The sequence below is a fragment of the Pseudoliparis swirei genome, chromosome 10 (genome assembly GCF_029220125.1).
Source record: "Pseudoliparis swirei isolate HS2019 ecotype Mariana Trench chromosome 10, NWPU_hadal_v1, whole genome shotgun sequence".
Lineage (NCBI taxonomy): Eukaryota > Metazoa > Chordata > Actinopteri > Perciformes > Liparidae > Pseudoliparis > Pseudoliparis swirei.
Window position 1 is genome coordinate 5639044 of NC_079397.1, and position 26982 is coordinate 5666025.

Here is a 26982-nt window from a genome sequence, read left to right on the forward strand (position 1 = left end):
AGTTATTGAGAGTTATTGAACAGGCAGCATTTTGGGGAACATTTACGCCTGGTCCTGTTTGCAAATCCTGTGACGCAAAAAATACTTCCTTTAAATTTTGGTGCAATAAAATCGACTCGTTTGATGAAACCGTAAATATATAATCAAATAAACCGAATTATGTCTACGGTGTTTAGGATGGACCAACAAGTATTTGGAGAAAAGAGATGCTCATACTCAAAATCCTGTGCTCACTTGTCTCACCTCCCCTCCCCTCCTCTTCACTCCTCTCCTCTCCTCGTGGTGAAGCTGTGGTTGGGGATGCCGGCCTGGTACGTGGCGGCGTGCCGCGCCAACGTGAAGAGCGGCGCCATCATGTCGGCCCTCTCCGACACCGAGATCCAGAGGGAGATCGGCATCAGCAACCCTCTGCACCGCCTCAAGCTGCGCCTGGCCATCCAGGAGATGGTGTCCCTCACGAGCCCCTCGGCTCCGCCCACCTCCAGAACCGTGAGTCGGACCGACGCACACACACGGGAACGCACGAGCATTTGATGAGCTGATCGAGAGGAGGAAGTGAGTGTGAGTAGACGGAGGAGAAGGAACCAGAAAAACAATAATAATATCAAAACAAAAGACACATCGCTGGGCGGGCCGAGCCGGTCTTGCTCTTTCTTTCCAATTGAAAGCAAGAGCACGACCACGCCTCTCACACGACCACGCCTCTCACACGACCACGCCCCTCACACGACCACGCCTCTCACACGACCACGCCTCTCACACGACCACGCCTCTCACACGACCACGCCCCTCACACGACCGCCCTCACACGACCACGCCTCTCACGACCACGCCCCTCACACGACCACGCCCTCACACGACCACGCCCTCACACGACCACGCCCCTCACACCCACGCCTCACACGACCACGCCCTCACACCACGCCTCTCACACGACCACGCCTCACCGACCACGCCTCACACGACCACGCCTCTCACACGACCACGCCTCTCACACCACGCCCTCACCACCACGCCTCTCACACGCCCCTCCCACGACCACGCCCCTCACACGACCACGCCTCTCACACCACCACGCCTCTCACACGACCACGCCCCTCACACGACCACGCCCCTCACACGACCACGCCCCTCACACGACCACGCCTCTCACACGACCACGCCTCTCACACGACCACGCCCCTCACACGACCACGCCTCTCACACGACCACGCCTCACACGACCACGCCTCTCACACGACCACGCCCCTCACACGACCACGACCACGCCCCTCACACGACCACGCCCCTCACACGACCACGCCTCACACGACCACGCCCCTCACACGACCACGCCCCTCACACGACCACGCTCTCACCACCACGCCTCTCACGACCACGCCCTCACACGACCACGCCTCTCACACCACCACGCCCCTCACACCCACCACGACCACGCCTCACCCACCACGCCTCTCACACGACCACGCCTCTCACGACCACGCCTCTCCGACCACGCCTCTCACGACCACGCCTCTCACGACCACGCCTCACACGACACGCCCTCACACGACCACGCCCTCACACGACCACGCCTCACCACGCCCTCACGACCACGCCTCTCACACGACCACCCCTCTCACACGACCACGCCACCCACACGACCACGCCCCTCACACGACCACGCCTCACACGACCACGCCTCTCACACGACCACCCCTCTCACACGACCACGTCTCTCCCACGACCACGCCTCTCACGACCACGCCTCACACCGACCACGCCCTCACACGACCACGCCTCTCACCACGACCACGCCCTCACCGACCACGCCTCTCACACCCTCACACGACCACGCCCCTCACACGACCACGCCTCTCACACGACCACGCCTCTCACACGACCACGCCCCTCACACGACCACGCCCCTCACACGACCACGCCTCTCACACGACCACGCCTCTCACACGACCACGCCTCTTCACGCCTCTCACACGACCACGCCTCTCACCACGACCACGCCTCACACGCCACGCCTCTCCACCACGCCTCTCACACGACCACGCCCTCACACCCACCACGCCTCTCACACGACCACGCCTCTCACACGACCACGCCTCTCACACGATCACGCCTCTCACACGACCACGCCCCTCACACGATCACGCCTCTTCACGCCTCTCACACGACCACGCCTCTCACACGACCACGCCCCTCACACGACCACGCCTCACACGACCACGCCTCTCACACGACCACGCCCCTCACACGACCACGCCACTCACACGACCACGCCTCTCACGCCACGCCTCTCACACCACGCCCTCACCACCACGCCCTCACACGACCACGCCTCGCCTCTCACACGACCACGCCTCCACGCCTCTCACACGACCACGCCTCACCACGCCTCTCACACGACCACGCCCACGCCTCACACCACGCCTCTCACACCCACCACGCCTCACGACCACGCCTCACACGACCACGCCCCTCACACCGACCACGCCTCTCACACGACCACGCCTCACACGACCACGCCCTCACGACCACGCCCTCACGACCACGCCTCTCACGACCACGCCCCACGACCACGCCTCTCACACGACCACGCCCTCTCACACCACGCCTCTCACGCCTCTCACACGACCACGCCCCTCACACGACCACGCCTCACACACCACGCCTCACACGACCACGCCCTCACACGACCACGCCCCTCACACGACCACGCCTCACACGACCACGCCTCACACACCACGCCCCCACGACCACGCCTCTCACCACGCCCACGCCCTCACACGACCACGCCTCTCACGACCACGCCTCCTCACACGACCACGCCTCACACGACCACGCCTCCACGACCACGCCTCTCACCACGCCTCACACACCACCCGCCTCTCACGACCACGCCCCTCACCGACCACGCCTCACACGACCACGCCCCTCACCACGCCTCTCACACGACCACGCCTCACCACCACGCCTCTCACACGACCACGCGCCTCTCACACGACCACGCCCCTCCACGACCACGCCTCTCCACCACGCCTCTCACCGACCACGCCTCACCACCACGCCTCTCACGACCACGCCTCCGCCTCTCACACGACCCGCCTCTCACACGACCACGCCTCTCACGCCTCTCCCTCACACGACCACGCCCCTCACTCACACGACCACCCTCACACGACCACGCCCCTCACACGATCACGCCTCTCACACGACCACGCCCCTCACGACCACGCCCTCACACGACCACGCCTCCGCCTCTCACGACCACGCCCCTCACACGACCACGCCCTCACACGACCGCCTCTCACACGACCACGCCTCCTCACGACCACGCCTCTCGCCTCTCACGACCACGCCTCTCACGACCGCCTCTCACCACGACCACGCCCTCACACGACCGCCTCTCACCGACCACGCCCCTCACCGACCACGCCTCTCACACGACCACGCCCCTCCACGACCACGCCCTCACACGACCACGCCCTCACACGACCACGCCTCTCACCACGCCTCACCGACCACGCCCTCACACGACCACGCCTCCACGACCACGCCTCTCACGACCACGCCACACGACCACGCCCCTCACCACGACCACGCCCCTCACACGACCACGCCTCTCACGACCACGCCTCACACGCCTCCGCCTCACCCCCCTCACACGACCACGCCTCTCACACGACCACGCCTCTCACACGACCACGCCCCTCACACGACCACGCCTCTCACACGACCACGCCCCTCACACGACCACGCCTCTCACACGACCACGCCTCTCACTCGACGCCCTTCTTCTGGCACTTCTGGTTATTAGGCTGTAATATGTGTGTAACAACAACGCCTCCGTGATCATCTCTGACTGATGTGTGCGTCGCTGCTCGTCCCCGTCGGCTTCCACGCCTCCGCACACGCCGGGCTCCACGCGCCGCCACGTTGACCATCACACCGTCTCTGTGATGAGTCGATGTCGCCGCCGGACTCCCGTTCTGTGGAACATCGCTCTCCGGTTGCTCCACACAACGGTCCGCTTTCGCAGCATCCCTGTCGTCATGGCGATTGGCTGCTCCTCGGCGATAGCGACGGTTCGCTCCGCGCGGCACGTGCACTGATGGGCTTTCATGCTCAAGCTGCACGTGCACAAACAGCGCGGACCGCACACAGCGTGGCGGCGCCGTGACCCGTGAGCTCTTGCTCTCTCTCCGTCTCTGTCCGTCCCCCCCCCTTCCCCCCCGCCGTCGAAAAAACCACCACCAGGACTGGTCCCCCTTGACCTCGGCCCTCTCGTCAAACACTCTGCTCCACTTCCTCATAAAACTTTCATGACCTCATCTTTCTGTGAAGGGCCCTCTGCCTCTCTGTCGTTGCTATTCTACCAATATAAAGAGTCCCCATTGAGTCCTCACCGCATGTTCTGTGGATCAGATGACCCCCGAGTGACCCGACCCTCTCCTAGTCGACGGGGCGGGGTGTAGCGTGGTGTGTGTGTGTGTCAGTGGTTCTCGTGTCTCTGGTCTTCCTCGCCGTGCATGCCAGCCGTCTGTTCTGTGTACGCCTGCACCGAGATGTGTCGTCGTCCTCTCCGTGTTGACCCCGTGGCCCCCTGGCGGGTTCGGGGGCCGGTTCATGATCTGACTGTGATGCTATAACACTATTGGCTTACAGTGGTGCTGCTCTTCTTCTTTAACACTGCTTGCCCCTCCTACCGGACCTCTACTACCAACCCTGCTGCTGCTCTGTCTCTTGGGCTCTGCCCCCCCCCTCCACCCCCCGACCCCCCCGTAGCCGTCGGGCAATGTATGGGTGACCCATGAGGAGATGGAGACCATGGCAGCCCCCTCCAAAACGGTCAGTCCCCTTGTGTCTGTCCGTCTGGGCGTGAGCGCCGTGATCGGAGGGGGGTGATGATGAGCGACCTGGTTGGGGCCCGATGGCGACCCTTCACCCCCCTCCTGACCCGTGTTTGACGACGACTCTCGTTTGAAAGATACCGTTCATCTCTGGTCACACTGCGACACACCAGATCTCTGAAGGTCGTTTCTCAGCGTTCAGCGTCGACGGGTCCGGAGGAGACGGAGCGGGACGCTGAAACGCAGCATCTGAACTCTAGAGATCTGAGGCGCCTCAGAGGGATTTGACCTCCGACCTCATCGTGTCTCCGGTTGTGTCGTAGAGTTAACCATAAATAACCTTTTACCAACCTGCCAGGTCACATCTGAGAGTAAACGCAGTAACTTCTCCAAGCTTTTTACCTTTTACTCGTCATGAGTCGAGGTTTGTGGAACCCATAAGCAACAAGAAGCTCTCTCCTCTTAGGAGAACCACGACTAAAGTCCACTTTGGGTAACAAAGGAAACAAGAGATATTTTCTGGATACAAATCCTGTGCAATAGGCAGCGCTTTAATTCTGATGTTTCCTTTATTTATTCAGCGTGCACTTTGTTGCTTTAGTGCTTCTCAACAGCTGCAGAGCAATCGCATCCCACTGGGCCTTCGTTTGCTCTCGTGAATATTTAAAGAATTGTTTTTTTCCCTTCCTTTTCCTCGTTTCAAATCAGAAGTCCGACTCTGAGGAGGGCAGCTGGGCTCAGGTAAGGAAGCCCCGTTGAATCGACGCGCGTCGGCTCCCTGCGTGAGCTCCCGAATGAACGATGAACTTCTCCGTCAGACTCTGGCGTACGGCGACATGAACCACGAGTGGATCGGGAACGAGTGGCTGCCCAGTCTCGGACTACCTCAGTACCGCAGCTACTTCATGGAGTGCCTGGTGGACGCACGCATGCTGGACCACCTCACCAAGAAGGACCTGAGGGTGCACCTGAAAATGGTGGACAGCTTCCACAGGTACTGGACTCGTCGGCAGCAAACATGTCAGAGATTACGTGTGAAACATCGAGATCGACAACGGGTTTTCATCATCGGCTCCTGTGCGTTTCGGCCACATGACTGTGCGCACGTGTGATTTTCTAACCCCAGAATCAGTTTACAGTACGGGATCATGGGCCTGAAGAAGCTCAACTACGACAGGAAGGAGCTGGAGAGGCGGCGGGAGCACAGCCAGCAGGAAATGAGAGGCAAGTGCAGCGAAAATACAACCGGCTTCACGCACCAAAGCAAGACGCGACAAATGAATAAGAGATGAAGCTTCAAGGTGAGATTACCGTGTGTGTGTGTGTGTGTGTGTGTGTAGACGTTCTGGTGTGGAGTAACGAGCGGGTCATCCGCTGGGTCCAGAGCATCGGCCTGAGGGACTACGCCAACATCTTGTTTGAGAGCGGCGTGCACGGAGCTCTGGTCGCCCTGGACGACAACTTTGACTACAGCAGCCTGGCGCTGCTCCTCCAGATCCCCAACCAGAACACTCAGGTACCGTCTGGGCTTCGGACGGCGGCTCCTTCAGCAACAGCCCGGTCCAAAATCACGATGGTCAAAAAAAAATCACAAAATCAGCCTGGTCGCGACGTCACTCTTCCACACCGGAGACGGGAGCGTCTCTCGGAGGTGGAGCGGGTCGTCCTTCGCTCAGGAGATCTTTGATTTTCATGTTTTAACGCTGCAAAGTTTCAGCCACGTTTAATCATCCAGCGTCGGTAGAGAGCGCCGTGTGGGCGTCGGCCTCCACAAAGCCGGCATCATTTGCCAACTGTCCCTCTGGCAGGTTGCCCTGTGGGGTTTTTTTCTCTGCTCATCTCATCTATAAAAAAAAAAAAAAGAGGTGGAAATAGAAATGCAGCGCGCACGACGTAATGCGTCAGCAGCCGCTCGGCTCAAAATAGTCGGCTTTGTGAAAACCAGAATGCGTTTTTGTTTTTTTCCTTTCTTCAGGCACGTCAGATTCTGGAGCGAGAGTACAATAACATGCTGGCGCTGGGCACCGACAGGCGGCTGGACGAGGTGAGACGCGTGGAGGTCACCAGATCAGAGCAGCAACACCGACACACGGTCAAGATTATCACACACATTTAACCCTCCTGTTACCTCAATTTGACCCCATTCAATGTTTAACGTCGGTGTTCTTTGGGGTCAATTTGACCCCAGGCTGTTTTTCACTGTGTCAAACATATAAGAAATATCAACTTTTTTATTTATTTAAAGGGCTATTTAGGTAGTCAACAAACAAACATAAAGTACCTCACACTTAAACTTGGGAAACAATATTAATTCTAATGATTTTCTGGAGGTTTTAATTGCTGGGGTCAAATTGACCCCGAGGGTAAAATATGTTTGTAAATGTGAAGGTAACAGGAGGGTTAATGAGCTCACATCGTCAAGATCACTGACAAATATCTTTAATATGTTTCTTACGGGTAAATTAAACTTCCCCATCGTTGATGCACTGAAATCCCAGTCAGAGATTATGTGATGAGAGGCCTCTCTTCCTGATCGGAGTAAGGGGAATTTATTGTCGTGCAGCGGCGTCCTTTTCTAGACAATTAGCTTTTGATATTCAACTTTTTTTTAAACAATCTGCAAGACAAGAGCACGTGTCCTCTCAGCCTGAGGTGACGGAGACAATCGGCGGGCAGTGCTTTGCTTGAACGTCCATCTAGCCTTTATCTTCTTCTCTCCGTCAGTGTGACGACAAAGACTTCCGGGGTCCGTCGTGGAGGAGGCAGTTCCCGCCGCGAGACTTTCACGGTATAAGTATGATGCCCGGCTCGGCCGAGACGCTCCCCGCCGGATTCCGTCTCACCACCACGTCCGGTCACTCCAGGAGATTGCCCCCCGAGGGTGAGTCCCCGTGCCTCGGCACCTTGTGGTCGTCCGCCGGTAGTTCGTGTGTGGTGACGTGTCTCTTGTTCCCTCCGTGGCGGCCGCTCCGCAGCGCTCCACGAGGCGCTGGACGACAGTCCCGACGACATGTATTTGGATTGGTTTCAAGGTCAGCTGTGACGCCCCCTGTGGGGGTCCTGGGCTCGTTGGCCCGGCGTGTCTCGTTCTTGTGTCTCCTCCCCCCTCCCCACGTGGGCTCGGCTGTGACTCCCCCTTGTTCGTTGTGGTCTCTCCCGCCCTCTCGAGTCTCTGATATCCAGCCGACTCGCCAAAGATGAATAGAAAGTTGTGTTCGGTCACCCTGGTTGTAGAAGCGAGGGCGTCAAGTTCTGGGCCAGGACCCGGTTCCTGGACGTTAGTTCTGAAAGCGGGAACACGGAAAGCGAGCGGCGCCGTGTGAGTGGGCCGAGTCGGCAGGTTGACGTCGGCGTGTCCTCGATGTCGCGGTAACTCAGCGGCAGTGTGCGCCGCTCCTCGTCCCGCCGCCGTTACACGAGAACAGATCGCTCCGGGTCAGTACAACTCGGTTCTTGCTTTTAGTCGTTTTGGCCATTTAAATGTGTCCAGATCTGGAACACAATCAGATATTAAACTCTTCATCAAGGTTCTCCAAAACTCTTCCTGCAGCTCTTCTAAAGCCCGTATCACCGTCTGGGCGTCTGTGTTTTTGCCCCTTCACATATGCATATATATTTCTACGTGAACCCGAGCTTTAAAGTTACGAGCTTTTAGCTTTCAGCTCCCCGAGTTGTAATGAAGTGGAGGCGATTGTTTAACGCGATGCATCGGCCAGAGTTCCGATCCGTGAAGGAGCCCTCGACCGGCGTTCTCCTCTAACGAGGCGGGAACCCAAACGGTCCTCCTGCGCTGCTCCGTCTCCTCCGTCCTCAACGCTCTCAAAGCGGAGACTTCCTTTGCGACGCCGAGAGAGAGGAGCGCCGCGCTTCGACCGCTCGCACCGTCGTGTTTGAGGCGTCGCCTCGGTGGAGGAACGTCTCCTCAGGCTGAGGAGGAGGAGGAGCGTTCATATGTGGACTGACCAAAGGTTTCCTCCTCTCTCTGTGCAGTCGGACCCTCTGCAGTGCAGCGGCTGGACAGCTCCACGGTGAGAACCTACTCCTGCTGATTGGAGGAAGAGACCTTAAACTGTCCGCCGTATGTAACACGACACTCGGTTCAGCAAAAACAAAAACACACATCTTTGTATTTCCAACGACTCGCCGACTGTTTTTTTGCCGAGGTGGCAGGAGAGCGACCGGTCGGGTCGGAGGCTCTCGGCGCCTCCTCAATGCCCGTCCAAAATAAACCCACGAGTCGCGCTTTAGAAACCTTCAAATAATCGAAGAGTTCAGCGTCGATGAAGACGAACAACAGAGAGCACCCGATGCATGTTGAGCGTGAAGGTGGACAGGAGACGTGTTTCTACTTCCTGTAGAACACTTCGAGCTTCCTGTGTGGCGGGGAGGACTTCACATGTTGTCCAGAACCCACAGGTGTAAATACTCGACATGACGCACGTTGACCTTTGACGTTCTCCGACGTGAAGTCAGCGTAGTACAAACACACTTGTTCCACTTTGACTTTTTATCTTTTTTTCTCCCCCCCACGCCAGGCTGCTCTTCCTTTTTTGACTTAACGCCGGACTGTGATTTTTTTCCGCCACGTTTAACTGATTTGACATCAGATTTGTGACTTTATGACGTCTCCGGCCTTAAAGCTCCCACACGACATGTAAAGGGGCGTCGTCGTTGGGCGAGCGGAGCAGAGGGGCGTGTTCTGCTCCAGGCGTTGTGCGCAGGACACATTAGAACGATTCTACTGGACTTCTTTCTGCGCTCGACAGCCGCCTGAGCTTCTTATCGAGGTTTCCTCCGCTGCTGAAAGATGAATGCGGCGCCGTTCCTCCATTTCTGACTCAACTTCTCTTTTTATATCGTTTCCAAAAGCCCCTCAAACTGTATGAATTTGAAGATCACAGTTCCGAAAGGTTGTAACATACACCCACCACACCCGTCTCAAGCTTGTTTCTAACATCGGGTCTAGAGAAACCTCCGCGGCCTCACAGCGGCTCCTTAAAGACGACTCGCTCTGCTTCCCTCCAGGTTCAGTTCTGAGTAGGAGGAAGAGGAGGAAGAAGAGCTGCGGGACGGGCCAACCTGCCGAGGATCAAACGTTCTGATGACACTGCCAAGAAGCCCTGCTCTCCTCTCTGACCCCCCCCCCCCCCCCCTATAATGTGGGCACCAGATGCCGGTGCTAAACTGTCCTGCAGGCTGCCCCGTCGTCACCGTTTTTACATGTACAGTAACTTGTGGGAGCATAACGTACTGTGTGTTTCTTCTACAGGAGACGTGTAGGTTATCTGTAAATAAATGCCATTTTTTTAATATATACACACATCTGATCTATGTATAAAAAGATATTCAGAGTTTGTGGAAGAAAAAAAAAACAATTGTCCCTGCCGCCTCATTTAGTGGTCCATAGATTAATATATGCTGCTCTTTAAACTGTCTCCATATTACCCCACCGTCTCCAGATCATTTTGTACATATGGTTTTATTTTTTCATTGTGCTGATGATGACGATGATAAACCTGTGCTGCACCGTACAGAGAGGAAGAGACGAGATGTGACCTGCCCTCTAGTGTACAACAACAACAACAAACTCCATCCTCCTTTCTTGCGGATCCTCCGTCATACAGAGGAACACGTTAAGGGGAACAATGAGAAGCACTTTGATACGACCGCGTCAGCTCCACGGACTCTTTAGTAGCCGAAAAAACAGATTTTACAAGACTCTCCGAAGTTTGCTCAAAACTTCTTCTCAGAGAACAAAAAAAAAAGAAAAAAAGAAGCAGGATGACATTCGTAGAGAACCTGTCAATTGTTGTACTGTATGTTCTGTCAAACACACAAAAGGACAAACACTCAGCCAAGCTGGCCTTCTCCCCCCCCCAACAGAGCAGAGGAAATATCTGAAAGACAGACTGCTTTAGCTCATCGTGTGCGTAGACTGTGTCTGACATGTTCAGTGAGGTGACATGTGACGACCAACCTGTTGCTTGCTGTGACTCACGTCGTCGGTGTCGTTTGTTCCCGTCAGAGTTGCCAGGGCAACCTGCTGTGCAGCCCTGTTGTCTCTGATGGACGACTCATACAAAGTCTTACGCTTTTGATTTTAGTTTTTACATCTTCAATTTGCACGAATAATGGATTGTTTTATTTTGTGCCCATTTTTATTGATTTATTTATTTATTACTTGTACTTTGGTCAAAAGCAAGTGGTGAGCAAGCAACATTTTCATTGTCAATGATAAAAAGAAAAAATACTGTCAGTGAATGAATTGTCTTTGTTATTGTTCACTCGTAATTCTAAATGTAGAAGTCCAACAAGTCCAGTTCAGTTTAACATTATTCAGAAGACGTGGAAATATTGACCGTGCTTCATTTGGTAAAGACTGTCAAACTTACTGACATCCCTTCAACTTAAAATCACTTATTCCACCTCTACTTGGAGTTCTTATCTGCAGCACCGGTTCACTGCATGAACGTACTTCACACGTGTTGCAGAGAAAAAGGAAAAGTTTGTTTATGTATCCGACCTCAGCTTCATCATCAAGGTCAAGCTCCACGAACTCTCAGGGCTTTTTCTACCCGCCTCTCAATGTCTTTGAACACTTCCGGGTCCTCGATGGTGGGAGTGATCTGGAAGGGAAAATAGTTCTATTGTAATTCTAATGCAAAGTAATAAAAAGCTAATTAAAGCGATAATGTAATTCTAAAACGAAAATAACCCAGTATAGGATGTAAAAAAACAATAAAATGCTCATTTATAAAAAAGTAAAGCCTGGCGAAAAAAACATTTTATGTTATAAAAAAAACCTAATTTATAATATACCTTTTTTGTATATGAAAATAAAATGTATATATGTTTGTATATAAATACAAACATATATACATATATTTATATAAAAAAGAATATGTATAAATAAATGTATATTATGTTATAAAAAAAACATTTAACTATAATACATCAAATAAACAAAAGTTGTAAAATAATAAAAATCCTAATATAGTGTCATGAGAAAGTCGTAGTCACACCTTGTAAGGCTTGCCGTTGACGAGGTTAGCCAACGAGGAGCGAGGGATCTTGCCAGAGCGCGTTTTTGGCAATCCTTGGACAAAAAGCACTTTCTTGAAGGCAGCCACCGGTCCGATGGAGTCTCTCACCAGCTGCACCATCTCTTTTACGATCTCCTCTTTGCTTTTCTGCACACCTGAGAACACAAAGCACATGAGGCGAACAAGCACACAGAGTTTTAATACCACTGGCAATGCAATGTGAGTTATGATCTCCGTTATGTGACCTCATGAAGGAAGAAGCACCGAACAACAACAAACAGGATCGTGTTACAAAACAATGAGACCCAAGAAATCACGAGGAGGAGATCCGACTTATTCCTCACCGTTCTTGAGTACACACAGAGCCAAGGGAACAACACCCTTCAGCGCGTCCTCCAGACCCACCACAGCACAGTCTGCAACTGCAGGGTGCTGCAGCACTGACTGCAACACACACACACACACACATTGCATCATAATACCAAAACGAAGAGTTGGTAAAACCGTGGTGTGTGTGTGTGTGACCGGCTCTGTAATCGCTCTCCTACCTCTTCCAATGCTCCAGCCGACAGCCTGTGGCCCGCCACGTTGATGACATCATCAGACCGGGACATGATGTAAAGGAAACCCTCCTCATCCATGAAGCCTGCGTCCATGGTGTCATAATAACCCTGATGGAGGAACAGAAAGGAGTGACGATGGCGCAGGAAGTGGCGCTGCCATTAAACCTGTCAACACCAGAGGGCGACCTTTTACCACACACACACACACACACACACACACCAGAGCTTCAAACTAAAACAATTGTTCTCTATACTCAGAACAGCTGTGCACATCATTTCCTGTCCAACAAACACGGGAATGTGAGGAAACGCCGACGCGTCTTACTGGGAACTTGGTGAAGTAGAGCTGCTTGAACAGAGCCCGGTTCTGCCACAGGGACAGCGCCGCACCGGGAGGTAAGGGCGGCCTGAGGGAGACGTGTTAGTTTAGTGACATCACAACGCTTCTCTTCAACACTTTCATTCTGCCAGAGAGGTACAAACTAATTATAAATAAGGAGAGTAAAAAAAAAAAAACACTTCAAGCACGACATTAAGAAACACGTTTTTATGAAAATGAGAGTAAAGTGTTTAAAATAGTGTTGAAACCAAATAACACACACACACACACACACGAACACACACGAGGTAGATAGGAGAGCTCAGTTACTCAGTCTTTGTTTATCTAAAAATACCCATAATCCCCCTTCTTGACCGAGATGATCCCATTTCCCAAGTTTGAACCCTAAAAACGCTTCTGCATATATTAATTCCTCTGATAGGATTATTATTATTAGTATCATCACACACTGACCCCAAAAATCCTATTCCTGATGCCGAAATATCTATTTCCTTGCGCACAATGTGCTTAGGAGCCATAAGATGGCGATGAGCTCACTCCCATGACTCTCCGGCTATTAAAAGTGAAACAGAGCAACACAGCTGTTCCCGTCTGTTTACGGTCACAGTGCACCTGAATTCCTTTGGACTTCCCCCGAGTCAATACTAGCAGTTATGGAGAACTGGCCCGTGGAGGAGAGAGAGAGAACGGAGAGGTGGCACAGGGCGGCAGGGCGAACGAGGGACGGATTCAGAGTTCACATTTGATGAGAGTTTTTCTGCAGCTCAGTCGTCGCTTTACTTTTCTTCTCACCCGGCTTACCTCACCACAATGTTTCCCAGGGTTCTCGGCTTCACCTCCTGCATGTCGTCGTCGACCACGGCGACTGGCGGAGAGGGAAGGAGGGAGAGCGATTCACCGAGAGCCGGAGGAGCAGAACATGTGAAACGCTCCTCCGCGGCGACCGAGCAGCAGTCGCTGCTTTTAATCCACGCGGGTTTTGGTTTGGAGAGAGTCGTCACTGAGGGGCAGCGATGCCGACGTCAGCACAATGAGCACAACGTCTTACCGTTGTAGCCGGGAACGGGTTTGCCGGCCTGACCTGCAGGGGGCGTGAGTGAGTTCCCCAGACCGATACACGAGGAGGTGATGGCCGAGCCGGTTTCTGATATGAGAGAGAGAGAGGGAGAGGGAGGGAGAGAGAGAGAGAGAGAGAGAGAGAGAGGGAGGGGGAGAGAGAGAGAGAGAGAGGAGAGAGAGAGAGAGAGAGAGAGAGGAGAGGAGGAGAGAGAGAGAGAGAGGAGAGAGAGAGGAGAGAGAGAGAGAGGAGAGAGAGAGAGGAGAGAGAGAGAGAGAGAGAGAGAGAGAGAGAGGGAGAGAGAGAGAGAGAGAGAGAGGAGAGAGAGGGGAGAGAGAGAGAGAGAGAGAGAGGAGAGAGAGAGAGAGAGGAGAGGAGAGAGAGAGAGGGGAGAGAGAGAGGGAGAGAGAGAGAGAGAGAGGGGAGAGAGAGAGAGAGAGAGAGAGAGAGAGAGAGGGAGAGAGAGAGGGAGGGAGAGAGAGAGAGAGACATGCACACAAAGTGTCAGTGGAAGCACAAGTGGCTCGTGATCCTCGGTGACATAACCTCGTCGCTCCGTTGGACCTTCTGATGGCGGCTCATCAGAAGTGCCGGTGAGAGGTTTTGCGTTGCTTCTGCATTAACCTGCACGATGCAATTCAATTCAGTTTATTTGTGTAGCCCAATTTCACAAATTACAAATGTGTCTCGATGCAGAACTGTGATAGCTCCTATTGGCTCTCCTCAGCTCCGCCCCCCAGCTGTGCGCCACATAGAAGGCCCAGAACCCTGAGCAGGACTGACCGAACTGATCCGGGCCAAAACTACAGCGGAAACAACGGCACAGCAGCCCGACATCAGCTTCTGGCCTTCTGAGACAAACTGAACACAATAAATAAAAAACAGATCTGAGGAAACACTCTCGCTTTTTGTTGTTGACAGTTTCTCGCCAGAAACACTGAAACGAAGCTGCAGCTGAACTCTTTTTCTTCCTGCCGGTTGTGTTCTCCACATGCTGTTTGAACAGAGGGCTTCGTGGATCTTTAAGACCGGACGGAGAGCTTGATTGGCTCATCCATTAAACATGAGATCACACACACACACACACACGACGATAGAATGCAGCTTTTAACAAAAGGCAGTTAACTGACCTCGCGGGCTGCCATTTCGTCTTCACCGACATGCAAATTTATGCATTATGAGATCATCTCCTCTGTCGGATGTCTCGGCCATTTATTGCGCTCGAGGTTTCGCGGCCACGAGTGTCTTGGCCTTTTTGACTGTTAATATGCAAATTCATGCAGCAAGGTGCACAAAACTTGAATCTGATCAGTGATTGCCGCGTGTGTGTGTGTGTGTGTCACTAAAATATGCAGTCGTTGGCAGTGCTGGTGGCAGAAGGGACTCGTCTTCCGAGTGAGTTGAGGCCGATGGAAACAGATTCCAGATAGCAGGTGTGCTATGCAAATGTAGCTCGGGTAGTACAACAGAGTTCCTCATTAAAACTTGGGGGGGGGGGGGCGCCACAGGACTTTACGGCTGTCGGCCGCAATCAGTGGAGCGGGATGGTAAAAGTTGATCTAAAACTGCCGCCACAAGTAACAAAGAACGTTAACTATTTTTACACAACACATACAATCCCAAAGTGCACACACACACACGCTCTACCTGGGAGACGCTAATCAAACCAACGTAACAGGTGGAAGACCGGCTTCCAACTGCAGCACAGCAGGATTCAAAGACAGCCCGGTGGGGGGAGGAGGTTGCTGTTGGTCGAGGAGGGGATTAATTCATCAAACGGAGAGAGGGCAGATGGGGGGGAGGAGTTTAATACATTTCCCAACCTCTGAACTGGCAGCCATGTCCGCCTCATTCATCGTTGGCCGGTTAGTCGCTCCCCGCCGCGTTCAAAGCCCGTCAGCGCCGATGACGCAACAGTTGATTCCTTTTAGCGGGGAGACACGGCGCGGCCGTGTCAGAGGGCAGAGTGATGACAGAGCCCCTGTTGACCAATCACGCCCTTTGCTTTCCCCTCAGGCGCACACACTCACACACACACACACACACAACTCCTCTTGCGCCGCAACATTTATGTAATCTGAACGGAACTCAGAGATTATTTTATATATACAGGGCTCCAGACTGCGACCAAATGGTCGCATTTTGCGCCTAAAATTAGACACAGTGCGAGTACATTTTTCATCAACTCGCGCATGCGCGACCAGTAAATTAGCAGATTTCTTTTTTTTGTTCTTAAATATTTTTGCTGCTTACAAACTTGTTCTACACTTCAGCCCACTATAGTTAGCGATAATGCCTGAATGACTGGTTTGCTAACCGACATTAACTCCAGAAGAAGAAGAAAGGAGACGAAAACCGAAGAAGGCTGGCCTGTGTGTGAGAGCGGGGGGGGCCGCAGAGTGAGAGGTCCACAAGGGGATCCTCACCACCGAGCGGCGTCCCCGTCCCCCGAGTTGAATCTCTGGGTCAACTCAGCCGACTCTCACATGTCTGCCCCTAGAGACTGATGCTCACGGTAAACGCATTGGATCGGGAGCGCGCGAGGATTTTGATAAAGTTAGCGGAAGGATTTAAGTGACAACATCCGGTTTTGCAAAGTTAGCGGAGAGAACCACGTGAAACAACATCCGTTTATCAAAATAAGATGTCGACAAATCATACACGAACATATAAAAGTAAACAATGAACTGGTGTATCTTTATAGATCATTTCTGAGATTTAGCTTAAATTATGCTAACATTAAAACATTTTTACTGGACCAAGGAAGAGTTTATAAAAATTAGTCAGTCTTTTGTATGTTAAGAAAAGTCCTGTAAATAGATTTCCCCAAGAGTTCCAGGAAATGAATGATGCAGATGTGTTCCATACATATCTGAAATCCCCTACAATAGCAATCAAACAATTTTAATGTATCAATTAGGACATTTTCAAAGTAAAAGTCCTAAATGTTTAAAGAAATCGGTAATTTCTTTAATGTTTGAGTTGCTTTATATATGTATTTCCTCAGTCCTAGGCAATAATGCTACACAATAAATATAATGCTTCAATCGACTCGGTGATCGGTATTACCGGTGATCGGCAGATACTGATTTCAGTGATCGGTGATCGGCACCAAAAACCTGATCGGTGCATCTCTAATCATAACATCATCAAACCCTAGATGGTATTGAAAAGAGAACGTGCTGCATAGTAATATTTATTTTTGATTCCGTTTCCTAAAAGAAACTGCTTTCTATGAATGCATTCAATCAATGGGTGGGGGGGGGGGTGAGAGTGTGCTCACCCGTGTGCGCGCATCACGGCAGAACTTCGATGTCGGCGCGCGCATCGCTCTGTCACGCGAGCCGAGAATTGTTGACGGGGGGTAGACGAAAATTACAGAGTGGCGGGTGGAGATTTCACCCTGTTATAATGGTAGGGGAAACACTGGAGTTGATAAGCGTGTCTTTTTGTCTGATCAATACACAACTGTGAGGTGCGTGAATGGACAGAGCGGCCAGCTGCTGATCACTCACTCAATAGCTCGACCTGCACGAATAGACGGTGCGCGCGCGCCAAAAAATTTTTTGGGGAGCACCGAAGACCCATTTTGACCCAGGAAAAACCCTGTGTGCGCCCCTAAATGTTCTGCTTGCGCCCCTACAATTTTAAGTTAGGGGCCACTGTGCTCCTAGTAAAAAAAGTTAGTCTGGAGCCCTGATATATATTTTAGCTTCTTTTTTTTTTATTACTTTGAAGAGCAGCAAAAGTTCTGCGACGACGGTGGATATGAAGCGGCGCCCTCAGGACTCCGGATTGGTTCCGCTATGCGGGTTCCTTCTAAAAACTCGAGGTTTGTTTACCTACTTTGCTTTCAAACCGGGGAGATCGTCTTCAGTCTGGGGCGGAGGGAAGCGGTTAGAGCAGCGTCGACACTTTCGGAAGATGAATCGGTATCTTTGAGCGATTGAAGATAAAGAGATATTTGTATGAAAAGTAAATGGCGGAAATTGCTGCGCCACACTTTGACCCCGTCTTATCGACTCGGAGACGATATTGGCAAATCAATGTATCCGTCTGACCCTGAAGGACGCCCCGAGGGTCCTTTAAGAGCTCCACTGAATTGCCCGTCGATTAGGGATCGCCTCGACCGTTGAACCGTGTCAGCGTGTGCATGTGTGTGTGTGTGGGTGTGTGTGTGAGGGGGGGGGGGGTTGAATCTGGCGGTGTACGCCAGGAGCTGGCACTGATTCTGTCCCCGTGCCAGTACATTCAAAACCCAAATGAATAAAGACAATATAATTGGACCTTGACATTTTACCAGGCACACGGGGGAGAAAGGGGGGGGGGGCAGCTTTCAAGCGTGAAATCACACCGCTGCAAAGCAAAGCGACCTCAAAGGAAGCTCTCTCACTAAATTGCACAAGAAACTATTTCCCCCCCTCCTCGCATGGAGGGAAGACGGTGAGCTGACGGGAGCAGAACTCGGTTCCCGGAGGCGGACTCGGATGTTTGCCAAGAGCCGTCTGACGGCGGCGGATCAAAACCCAGCAGTTCATTTACATTCCTACACTCTTTCCTCACAGATGAAAGAGACGGAAAACGATAACAACATTTTGATAACCTGGGTATTTGAATGACATCAGTACTTCAGCAGACAGCATCTCTGTACAAGTAGAAGTGATGGGACTATGGACAACCTCAGCATTATTGATCTCCCCATAACTGAATCGTAGCTAGCGGCGGACTCGTCCCACTGGGACTGAATCTAATCCAATGTGGTTATCTGTCACCACGGTGTCCATTACGGGGCCGAGGAGAAGAAGAAGGAGGGGGAGGAGGAGGGGGAAGAAGAAGGAGAGGGAATAAGAAGAAGAAGTGGGGAGGAGGAGGGGGGAGAAGAAGAAGAAGGAGAGGGAATAAGAAGAAGAAGGGGGGGAGGAGGAGAGGGAGGAAGAAGAAGAAGAAGGAGGAGGAAGAAGGAGAGGGAATAAGTAGAAGGGGGAGGAGGAGGGGGAAGAAGGATAATAGGTAAAAATATGAAGGAGGAGAGGGAGGAAGAAGAAGAAGAAGGAGGGGAGGAGGAGGGGAAGAAGGAGGAAGAAGAAGAAGAGGTAAAAATAAGAAGGAGGAGGAGAGGGAGGAAGAAGAAGAAGAAGAAGAAGGAGGAGAGGGAAGAAGAAGAAGGAGGAGGAGAGGGAAGAAGAAGAAGGAGAGGGAAGAAGAAGAAGAAGAAGAAGAAGAAGAGGTAAGAAGAAGAAGAAGAAGAAGAAGAAGAGAGAAGAAGAAGAAGAAGAGTCCTCGAGACAAAAACAGATGAAACGCTTCCGCTGCTGCTATTTTGGTCCCATTGTGCAGACGAGATTAAATATGCTGGATATGAAAGGCAGACGAGACAGGTGAGTGAACATCGTCTGTGATCTCACACACACACACACACACACAGCTGTGGTTGTGTATCCGTTTGTCTGAATGACTGGTGGTGTGAGTCTTCGGCACACACACACAGGAGGCAAAACCACACGCACACCTCGGTAACAGTGTTCGTCTCCTCCCATCAACGCCTTTCCCTTTTTGTTTGCTCCTCTCTCTCTGCACACAAACAAATCAATTTTCCTTCGACCTGTTGGAGATGAGCTCGGCCCGCGAGCGGCGTGTTGAGTGTGATGAATGGGCCGAGTGTTGGGGAGGAGGCGTTGGAAGAGCAGGGGGGGGGGCAATATGCTGCTTTGGCTGTGCTCATTACTAGTAGCCTGAGGGGAGAGTGGGTGGTGGGGGGGAGGGGGGGCTGCTGCTAAGGAAAAACAAAAGATGGCTCTCTGGTCAGTTTTGAATTGCACATGTTTTTTCACAAACTCTAAAGTGCCACACATTAATTCTCTTAGTCCTGGTGATGGGTGGTTGCCGGGGTAACTCCTCCAGGAGCGTAACCAGAACGCTGACCCAAGGTCAGTTGAAACACTGGCGTAGGAGGACGAGAGCTGGATTGTTTTTGCCTTTGGTTACACACATTCTGCTTCCTTCAGACAAAACCAAGAGTCCATAGAACTCATTAAAAAAAGGAAAACACGATGAAAAATGTAAATTAGTTTTGCGAGGTGGTCCGCGTTGAACAACACAACAGCTCAGCGGTAAGACCAACACTGGCAGGCCGTCGGCCGAGGAGTCGAGAAGAAAGGGAAAAGGAGGGAGGAGAGAAACACACGAAGGAATCGGTGGAGGTTGCAGCAACTACAGAAGGCTGCCGATGCTGCCCACCAGAGACATGAAAACGAGATGAGCAATCACACACACACACACACACACTCCCACGCACCATTACATGCGCTCCCATTTACAACTCGGACTCCTCGAGGGAGAACTTCCCTCCATCAGCTAAAAAACATTCCGACCCGTATCACTCCTCCGACTGCTCGCCTCATTTGCTCAGAGCTCAAGTGTGTGCATACAAATGTACGACTCAACTCGTTCATGGAAGACCACGCCTTGTGCCTCGCCTCAGCAGATAAATACCCGTAACGGCTCGGAAGGGATGCTCGGTGTCGACAGCCTTCCTCGTCAACAACCCAGCTAACGCAAAACGTGACACCTCGGCTCTCGGATGTGTAATTACAGGAGCTGCGATGTCTGCGGCGGCGTGATGAGACCGGGCGAGGAGCAACGCAGAGCGTCTCCCAAAAGGTGGGCGGCGGAGCACGAGGCGTGTGAGGAATCACGTTACTGTAATTAAATTCTGCGGGGGAAAAAAGGTGGCACAGAAAACTAATAAGGTGAAGGTTTAAAAAAAATAATTCTACTTAAGAGTTAAAGAAGCTGCATTTTAAATTCACAGCATATCGAGGATTGCGGGGTTGCCTCCACACAGCTCTCAACATGGCGGTCAACCCGCACAGAGAGAGAGAGGGATCGTTTTGCTGCGACATAAACAATCTCAATTTTGAATTCGCACCTTCAGGACAAATAGACACCGACGGTATTAACCCTCCTGTTACCTTTACATTTACTCACATATTTTACCCTCGGGGTCAATTTGACCCCAGCAATTAAAACCTCCAGAAAATTATTTGAATTAATATTGTTTCCCAAGTTTAAGTGTGAGGTACTTTATGTTTGTTTGTTGACTACCTAAATAGCCCTTTAAATATATAAAAAAGTTGATATTTCTTATATGTTTGACACAGTGAAAAACAGCCTGGGGTCAAATTGAAAGGCAACAGGAGGGTTAAGCTGCAATATCCATTTGAAATGAAGAGCTGTCCACATGTTCCCCTGGGACGTCTAATACACCGTACTATATCAAACTTAACTTTCTTGAATGCAAGTCCAACTTTAACTGTATTATTATAAACACCTTACTCCACATGCTCCTCAAGGACAAAAAAATGCAGCTATTAAATACAAAATATGGTGCCCAGATCTCTTATTTAAGTCTTCGGCATTATTTCTCATCTATTGTAGAGAACAATATGTTGATAAGTTGACCACCGAGGACCCAATTATTGTGTTGTATTGTGTTGCCTGTGCTGAGTTAGTGAATGCCGGGCTGTTTAAAGCTTCTGTTTTTCACCAGAGAGAGGGGAAGGATTTCAAGGAGGCGATAAAAACTGCCCTTCAGACTCTCTGACTTTTTCCTCTATGAGCAGCAGCAGCAGGAGGAGGAGGAGGAGGAGGAGGAGGAGGAGGTTGTGTGGAAAGCCAGTCTAAGCCAGCACTGCATTTGTCATTTCTTTAATTAGGGAGCGCTGTGAAGAGGTCCAGTTTACTTCTTTCTACAAGGCGCCTGCTGTCCGCCTGAGAGACACAACGACTAACACACAGAGACCTGGAACACGGCTGGGAGTCCACCCGCTCACTGGCGAGGCAGCCAAACGCCGCCGACTGGAAACACACATTTGTTGCCAGGCAACACCAATGACATCAGCAACCTTCATCATCGCGCTGCCCGCCAATGGCACTCGGCTCTTAAAATAGCGCACGTATTATTATCAGGCTGCAAAATGGAAGACATGTTCTCATCCGACTGCACATAAGGGGTTTTCAGGTGGCTCGCGGGGGGGAATCTAACAAAGGTGCGAGGGGGAGGAGCGGTGGAGGATGACACCGTTTGTGGTGTTATGTCTGGGCCGGTGAGACTGGATGAGTATCAGCATATCAGGTGACAGCGGGGGATGGGGGGGGGCTGGGATATGACGGAGTCCGCTGCACATGGGATTAACGAGCAGCGCAGCGATCACTTCCAGTCACAGAGCGAGTTGTCGCCTCGCACCAGCCGGAGAGCAAAAATAATCAGCGAGCTAAACTGTTAAAGATTAGTCGAAGCGCTCAGCCGAGAGCTCGTTAGCACAATCCAACACTGTCCAGCAAAGAATGTGGACAATTATCGCTGCGTGCAAGAAATGAAAAAAATTAAAAAGCGTTTCACAAACACACGAGCAGTTTGCTCGAAAAGGACCAGAGACTCTCTGACCCCTCTGACCTCCCGTTGGCTTCACGTCACGTTGCCTATCGCCGTGGCAACATCAAGGCGAGCCGTCTCGCGCCAGCGGACTCCCCTTTCATTATTTCAAACCACGGGGAGGGGGGGGGGGGGCTCGTGCAGATCCCAGGGGAGGGGGCGAGCATCGTTGGCTCTCTGTTTAGAAATCAGCAGCGGTACGGAGTCGACTGCAAGGTAAAGAAAAAGTCCCCAGGGGATGGATGGATGGGGGTGGGGGAGATGTGAACCAAAAACCGTGAGCCATTTTGTATTTTTATCTTTTCGGCTGCATGCGCCCCAATGAGCCGTTTCCAGTGTAGGAAGATGATGTCAAAAGAGAATGAGGAGCTGCTAACACACACACACACACACACACACACACACACACGGTGTGATGAGTAAAGAACTCTTTGGCGATGAGGCAGCAGATTTAATCTGCGACGCCGGAGAGTAGGAACACTTCTACTTCTCTCAGAAAACAGCCGCCGTGGGTAGCGTCTCGCGTGGTTGAAAAGTATTTTAATAAAAAAAGTAAAATCAGGAGAGAAATATTCTCAGTTCATTCCTTTGCAATTGAGCCTGGAACTTTCCACTTAAAAGTGAACTAAAGTTCAGCTGCATGGTTTTCAGGCGGAACGTACAGCAAACCTGATGAACTGAACTACACCCCCCCCCCCCCCCTCTCCATCCCTTTCAATAACACAATGCATTTGAAAACAACCTGCGGGATTTTGATCTCATACAAGGATTTGTAATTCCAGGAGTATAAAACCCCTCGTCCAAGAAAACATCGATACCATGAGAACTCTATATTCAGCGTACAGCTGCATATTGTCAGGTATTTACGATGCAGTCAGTAAGTCCAGGTATCTGAAACCGGTGGAGGAACAAATATTTTTCTACTTTAATAATGCTCTGCTCTGCCCAGCTACTCTTCCCGCTATCGCCACGCCTGCCCTGCCGCCGCCCATCGATTTACGTTCGCCCAATCATCGCTCCACGCGCCCCCCCCGCTTCGATTACGGGCTCCGGGCTGCCGAAATATTACATTCCAGGACAAGAAAAGTATGCAGCTAGAGAAAGAAAAAAAATGATTTACGAGCCGCCGCACCAGTGATGGATTTTGATGCATGTCTATCTATTTTGCAGGTGAGCAACAAGTAGAAGGACGGATATTAATATTTAGAGATGAAAACCAAAACGTGTGACCCGAGTTTGAAAAATGAGTCAGAGTCGGAGGCCAAAAGGTTTTGGACTCTCCAGGAGGAGTCCGTCTCTCCTTTCTGCGACGGCCATTTTTGAGTAAAAGAGCCTTCAATGTTAACCCTTGTGTTGCCTTCGGGTCTATTTGACCCGATTCAATATTTAACCCTCCTGCCGCCTTAGGGTTAATTTGACCCCATTCAATGTTTAATGTCGGTGTTCTTTCGGAAGTCAACAAACAAACATAAAGTACCTCACACTTAAACTTGGAAAACAATATTAATTCTAATAATTTTCTGGAGGTTTTAATTGCTGGGGTCAAATTGACCCCAAGGGTAAAATATGTTAGTAAATATAAAGGTAACAGGAGGGTTAAACATTGAATCGGGTCAAAATGACCCTAAGGCAACAGGAGGGTTAAACTGCTTAACATTGACTGGGGGAGGGGGTGAAGATGAAGAAGATGAAGGAGATGTGTCAAAAAGGCCGACGCTGTTAAAAGTTGCTTGATTGATGTCTCCAGAGAGACGGGCTGAACAGAGCTCAGCGCTCTTATCTTTATACCCACATTTGATGTGTGTGTCAACTGGAGCCGGGCACCCAAAAACATTTTGACGTTTTTTCACGACAAAATATTCCACGATAACGCTGATAAATGTACGGGATTTATTTTTATTTTTTATCTGATTTCCCTTTTTTCGACAAAAACACACCTGACGAATAGCCGTCGTCTCCTAAAGAAAGTTGAATTATTGTATCCCCATTGAGGTCGGCATAGCGATAAACAGAAGTTAGTGCAGCTGCATTCTGATAAAGAAATGTTTACTAGAAACCAAAAGTAAGCTTCTGGTTTCATTTGGGTTCTTTCCGAAGGAGAATAGTGTCAACAGCAAATATATATATACACATCCATATCATGCATATGTGATTACCTAAGTGAAAAGATGTCAACGCGATATGCGAGTGAACCAATAAAAATCAAAAACGTTAAAAAATAATTAAATTGAGAATGAAAATTAAGAATGTGGGACTTTAAAAAGAAAAGAAAACACTTATTAACGTATACATTAACATTGCCTGAAGTTTGTGGAAGACGTCCGGAAGGTTTGTTTACTGGAAAGTGAGGAGTCCAACGGGATTTACACAGAGACAGAAATCCAGAGGGTGCCGGAGCTTTTTCTCCAGACTCGATATAGATCACCTGGCGAAGACAGCCACACAGTGCGACAGGATTAGGTTTGTGTGTGGAGAGAGAGAGAGAGAGAGAGAGAGAGAGAGAGAGAGAGAGAGAGAGAGAGGGGAAAGGAGAGTCAAACTGAGAAACAAACATCCCTTTGTTCAAGTAGAATGAAATGTGATCTCACAGAGAAGCTACATGGAGAACGACGGGGATCGGCCGCTCTGCTCGGCACTTCCAGGCTCGGGGAGGTTTATTAAAGTCAATCCATCTGCTCTGCCAGTCAGACCCAATCTGAGAGGGAGGCGCAGGAGGAGAGGAAACAACTGAATCACACGGCACCACAAGAGCCTTCCAGATGTCGTCATCGCGTGTTTGCCTGTGGGCTCCTTCTAGGAACAGTCAAAGCTCATCCAACAGCCTCCATGAAACATCAGCGTGAGGTTATTTAAACGGGAGCATCAGAAACACAACAGAGAAGGGAATTCACTGCAATTATTGCACTTCGGCAAATTGATTTTCACTTTCTGTGGAAGCACAAAGTTTACAAAGCGGTGTCACACGTCGGGGGGGCTGGCTGGGGACATCAGTGCACCAGACCGAGCCCCAGAGTCTGCTCACCACCAGGAAGTTGGACGTGTATTCTTGTGGTCTTCAAAACGTACAAGCTACCCGATCACATGCAACCGTTGTGCTTTGAACCGGACGGCGGCGTACGCGCCAGAAGCCGACCGCGGGGTCAGCCGTTCAAACCCAAGAGGCCGGACGGATGAATTACATTTCTGCGATATTACTTTATTGAGCTTTTCACACTCCCGTTGGGCAGACCAATCAGTCACGTGAGATCATCTGCGCTCAGGTCAGTGTGTGTGTGTGTGTGTGTGTTGCCTGTACACCCTCGAGGTCGATGGCTTTCCAGCGGTCCAACTACAGTATCGATCCCGTATTTAACACAGCGATGTCGTCTTGTCCGGCATCGACCCGGCGGCCTCGCGGGCAGGAGAAACACGACGAAACAAACGAGACATCCAATGTTGCTCGTTCGCCGGGACGTTTATCAAACTTTACTCCGACGCGAGGAGGACGGCAATCAACAGGCAAGTGTGTGTGTGGGGGGGGGGACTTACAGGATCTTACCCATTAAAGGCTCATGACAAACCGAGGCCTAAGACCAATCGGGGGGGGCGAGCTGGGGACCCAAGATTCTGGGGGCCACACGTTGTTATCATGCAGACCCACAGCGGCCATGTTGCACGGCGGGTTGACTGCGAGGCGACGATAAGGGAGATTACAAACTTTTCTAGGAAACCGCAACCTCGCCTTTCTGCTCGTCTCATGCACGACCACAGGACTGCGAGTTAGGAGGCGTGACCCAGCGAGTCTTTAACATGATGAACGGGGGGGGGGGGGGGCCTCAACCTCCGTGAACCGCACATCAATCTGCAGCGCATCGGTGCGATGTGGCACTGAAATATCAATATCCGTGAATGGACTTTTTAAAGAGGAGAGCGATCAGAATGGAAACCCTTCTTCGCCGCGGCTGATTAACCGTGAATTATTATAATCTTTTTTAAAGTGAAAACTGACAGAACTCCCCCACGCCGTTGGTCCTTCTCTTGAGCGCTGTTGCCATATTGCAGCAATTACTTTATTTAAATTTGACTAAAAGGCAGTAATATTGAATCTTTTTTTTTTTTACAGTTTTGCTGTGTAATGAGAGTCTTCTACTTTTGATATGAAAATAATTGATCACATCACAGACGCAGGAAATGGTGTCTGTGATCCCTTTTCCCTTTTTCTAATTAGTGAGACTGAGAAAAATCTATTCTACCCTGGGGTGAGTTATCTATAATGTCATCAATAAAACCAGTATAGATTAATTATGTTGTGTCTTTTTTACATGGCAGCTATGGAACTGACTTGGCTCTGAGTTTTCAACTTTTGATTACAATTTTTAAAAAAGCAAAAAGTTCCTGTACTGTGTATCTGGGTTGTAAATATCTCCGCTGGTTGTCCTGGTGTAAAAAGAGAGGGGGTTACATCATCGCACCACCTCCAGTCAGAGGGGCCAACATGGGCCACTGGCCCTTGGGTGAAAGAGAGTGCTGCGTTCCTTCGACTTCCACAAGGGGGGGAATTGGGTCAGGGGGGGGGGGGGGGGACTGGTTAAAATACTGTTACTGACTAAATGAAATCAATGGTGTTGAATGGAAATTATGTCAAATATGATTTCACGGGACTTTTGAACACAATTGAAAATGTCACCACCTCTCTTATTAAAATATAAATATATATATGTT

The 26982-nt window shown here is 50.9% G+C and overlaps 2 protein-coding genes and 1 long non-coding RNA gene across 11 annotated transcripts in view; 2 read left to right on the forward strand and 1 right to left on the reverse strand.

The window, feature by feature from the left end:
• ppfia2 (PTPRF interacting protein alpha 2) overlaps positions 1-11105 on the forward strand; it is a 44234-nt gene extending 33129 nt beyond the window's left edge. For 2 of the 9 annotated variants that reach the window (XM_056425381.1, XM_056425384.1), the window contains exons 20-29: positions 289-489; positions 4780-4842; positions 5553-5585; positions 5663-5838; positions 5971-6068; positions 6185-6360; positions 6820-6888; positions 7569-7725; positions 7820-7876; positions 8835-8893. In XM_056425381.1, coding sequence (XP_056281356.1) covers positions 289-489; positions 4780-4842; positions 5553-5585; positions 5663-5838; positions 5971-6068; positions 6185-6360; positions 6820-6888; positions 7569-7725; positions 7820-7876; positions 8835-8893 — 1089 coding nt within the window. Of the gene's footprint in view, positions 1-288; positions 490-4779; positions 4843-5552; positions 5586-5662; positions 5839-5970; positions 6069-6184; positions 6361-6819; positions 6889-7568; positions 7726-7819; positions 7877-8834; positions 8894-9869 lie in introns of those variants that run through there. The other 7 variants (XM_056425382.1, XM_056425378.1, XM_056425375.1 and 4 more) reach the window with 6 other exon arrangements.
• Positions 10305-26982, reverse strand: part of acss3 (acyl-CoA synthetase short chain family member 3) — a 39006-nt gene continuing 22328 nt past the window's right edge. The window contains exons 10-16 of the mRNA XM_056425385.1: positions 13839-13934; positions 13592-13655; positions 12776-12857; positions 12436-12558; positions 12232-12331; positions 11867-12042; positions 10305-11470 (exon numbers count right to left, since the gene is read on the reverse strand). Of these exons, the coding sequence (XP_056281360.1) occupies positions 11387-11470; positions 11867-12042; positions 12232-12331; positions 12436-12558; positions 12776-12857; positions 13592-13655; positions 13839-13934 (725 nt within the window). The 3' untranslated portion in view covers positions 10305-11386. The remainder of the gene's footprint in view (positions 11471-11866; positions 12043-12231; positions 12332-12435; positions 12559-12775; positions 12858-13591; positions 13656-13838; positions 13935-26982) is intronic.
• LOC130200829 (uncharacterized) lies at positions 14378-14750 on the forward strand. Its single transcript, XR_008833085.1, has 2 exons — positions 14378-14440; positions 14575-14750. It is a non-coding gene; the product is annotated as an uncharacterized LOC130200829 (long non-coding RNA).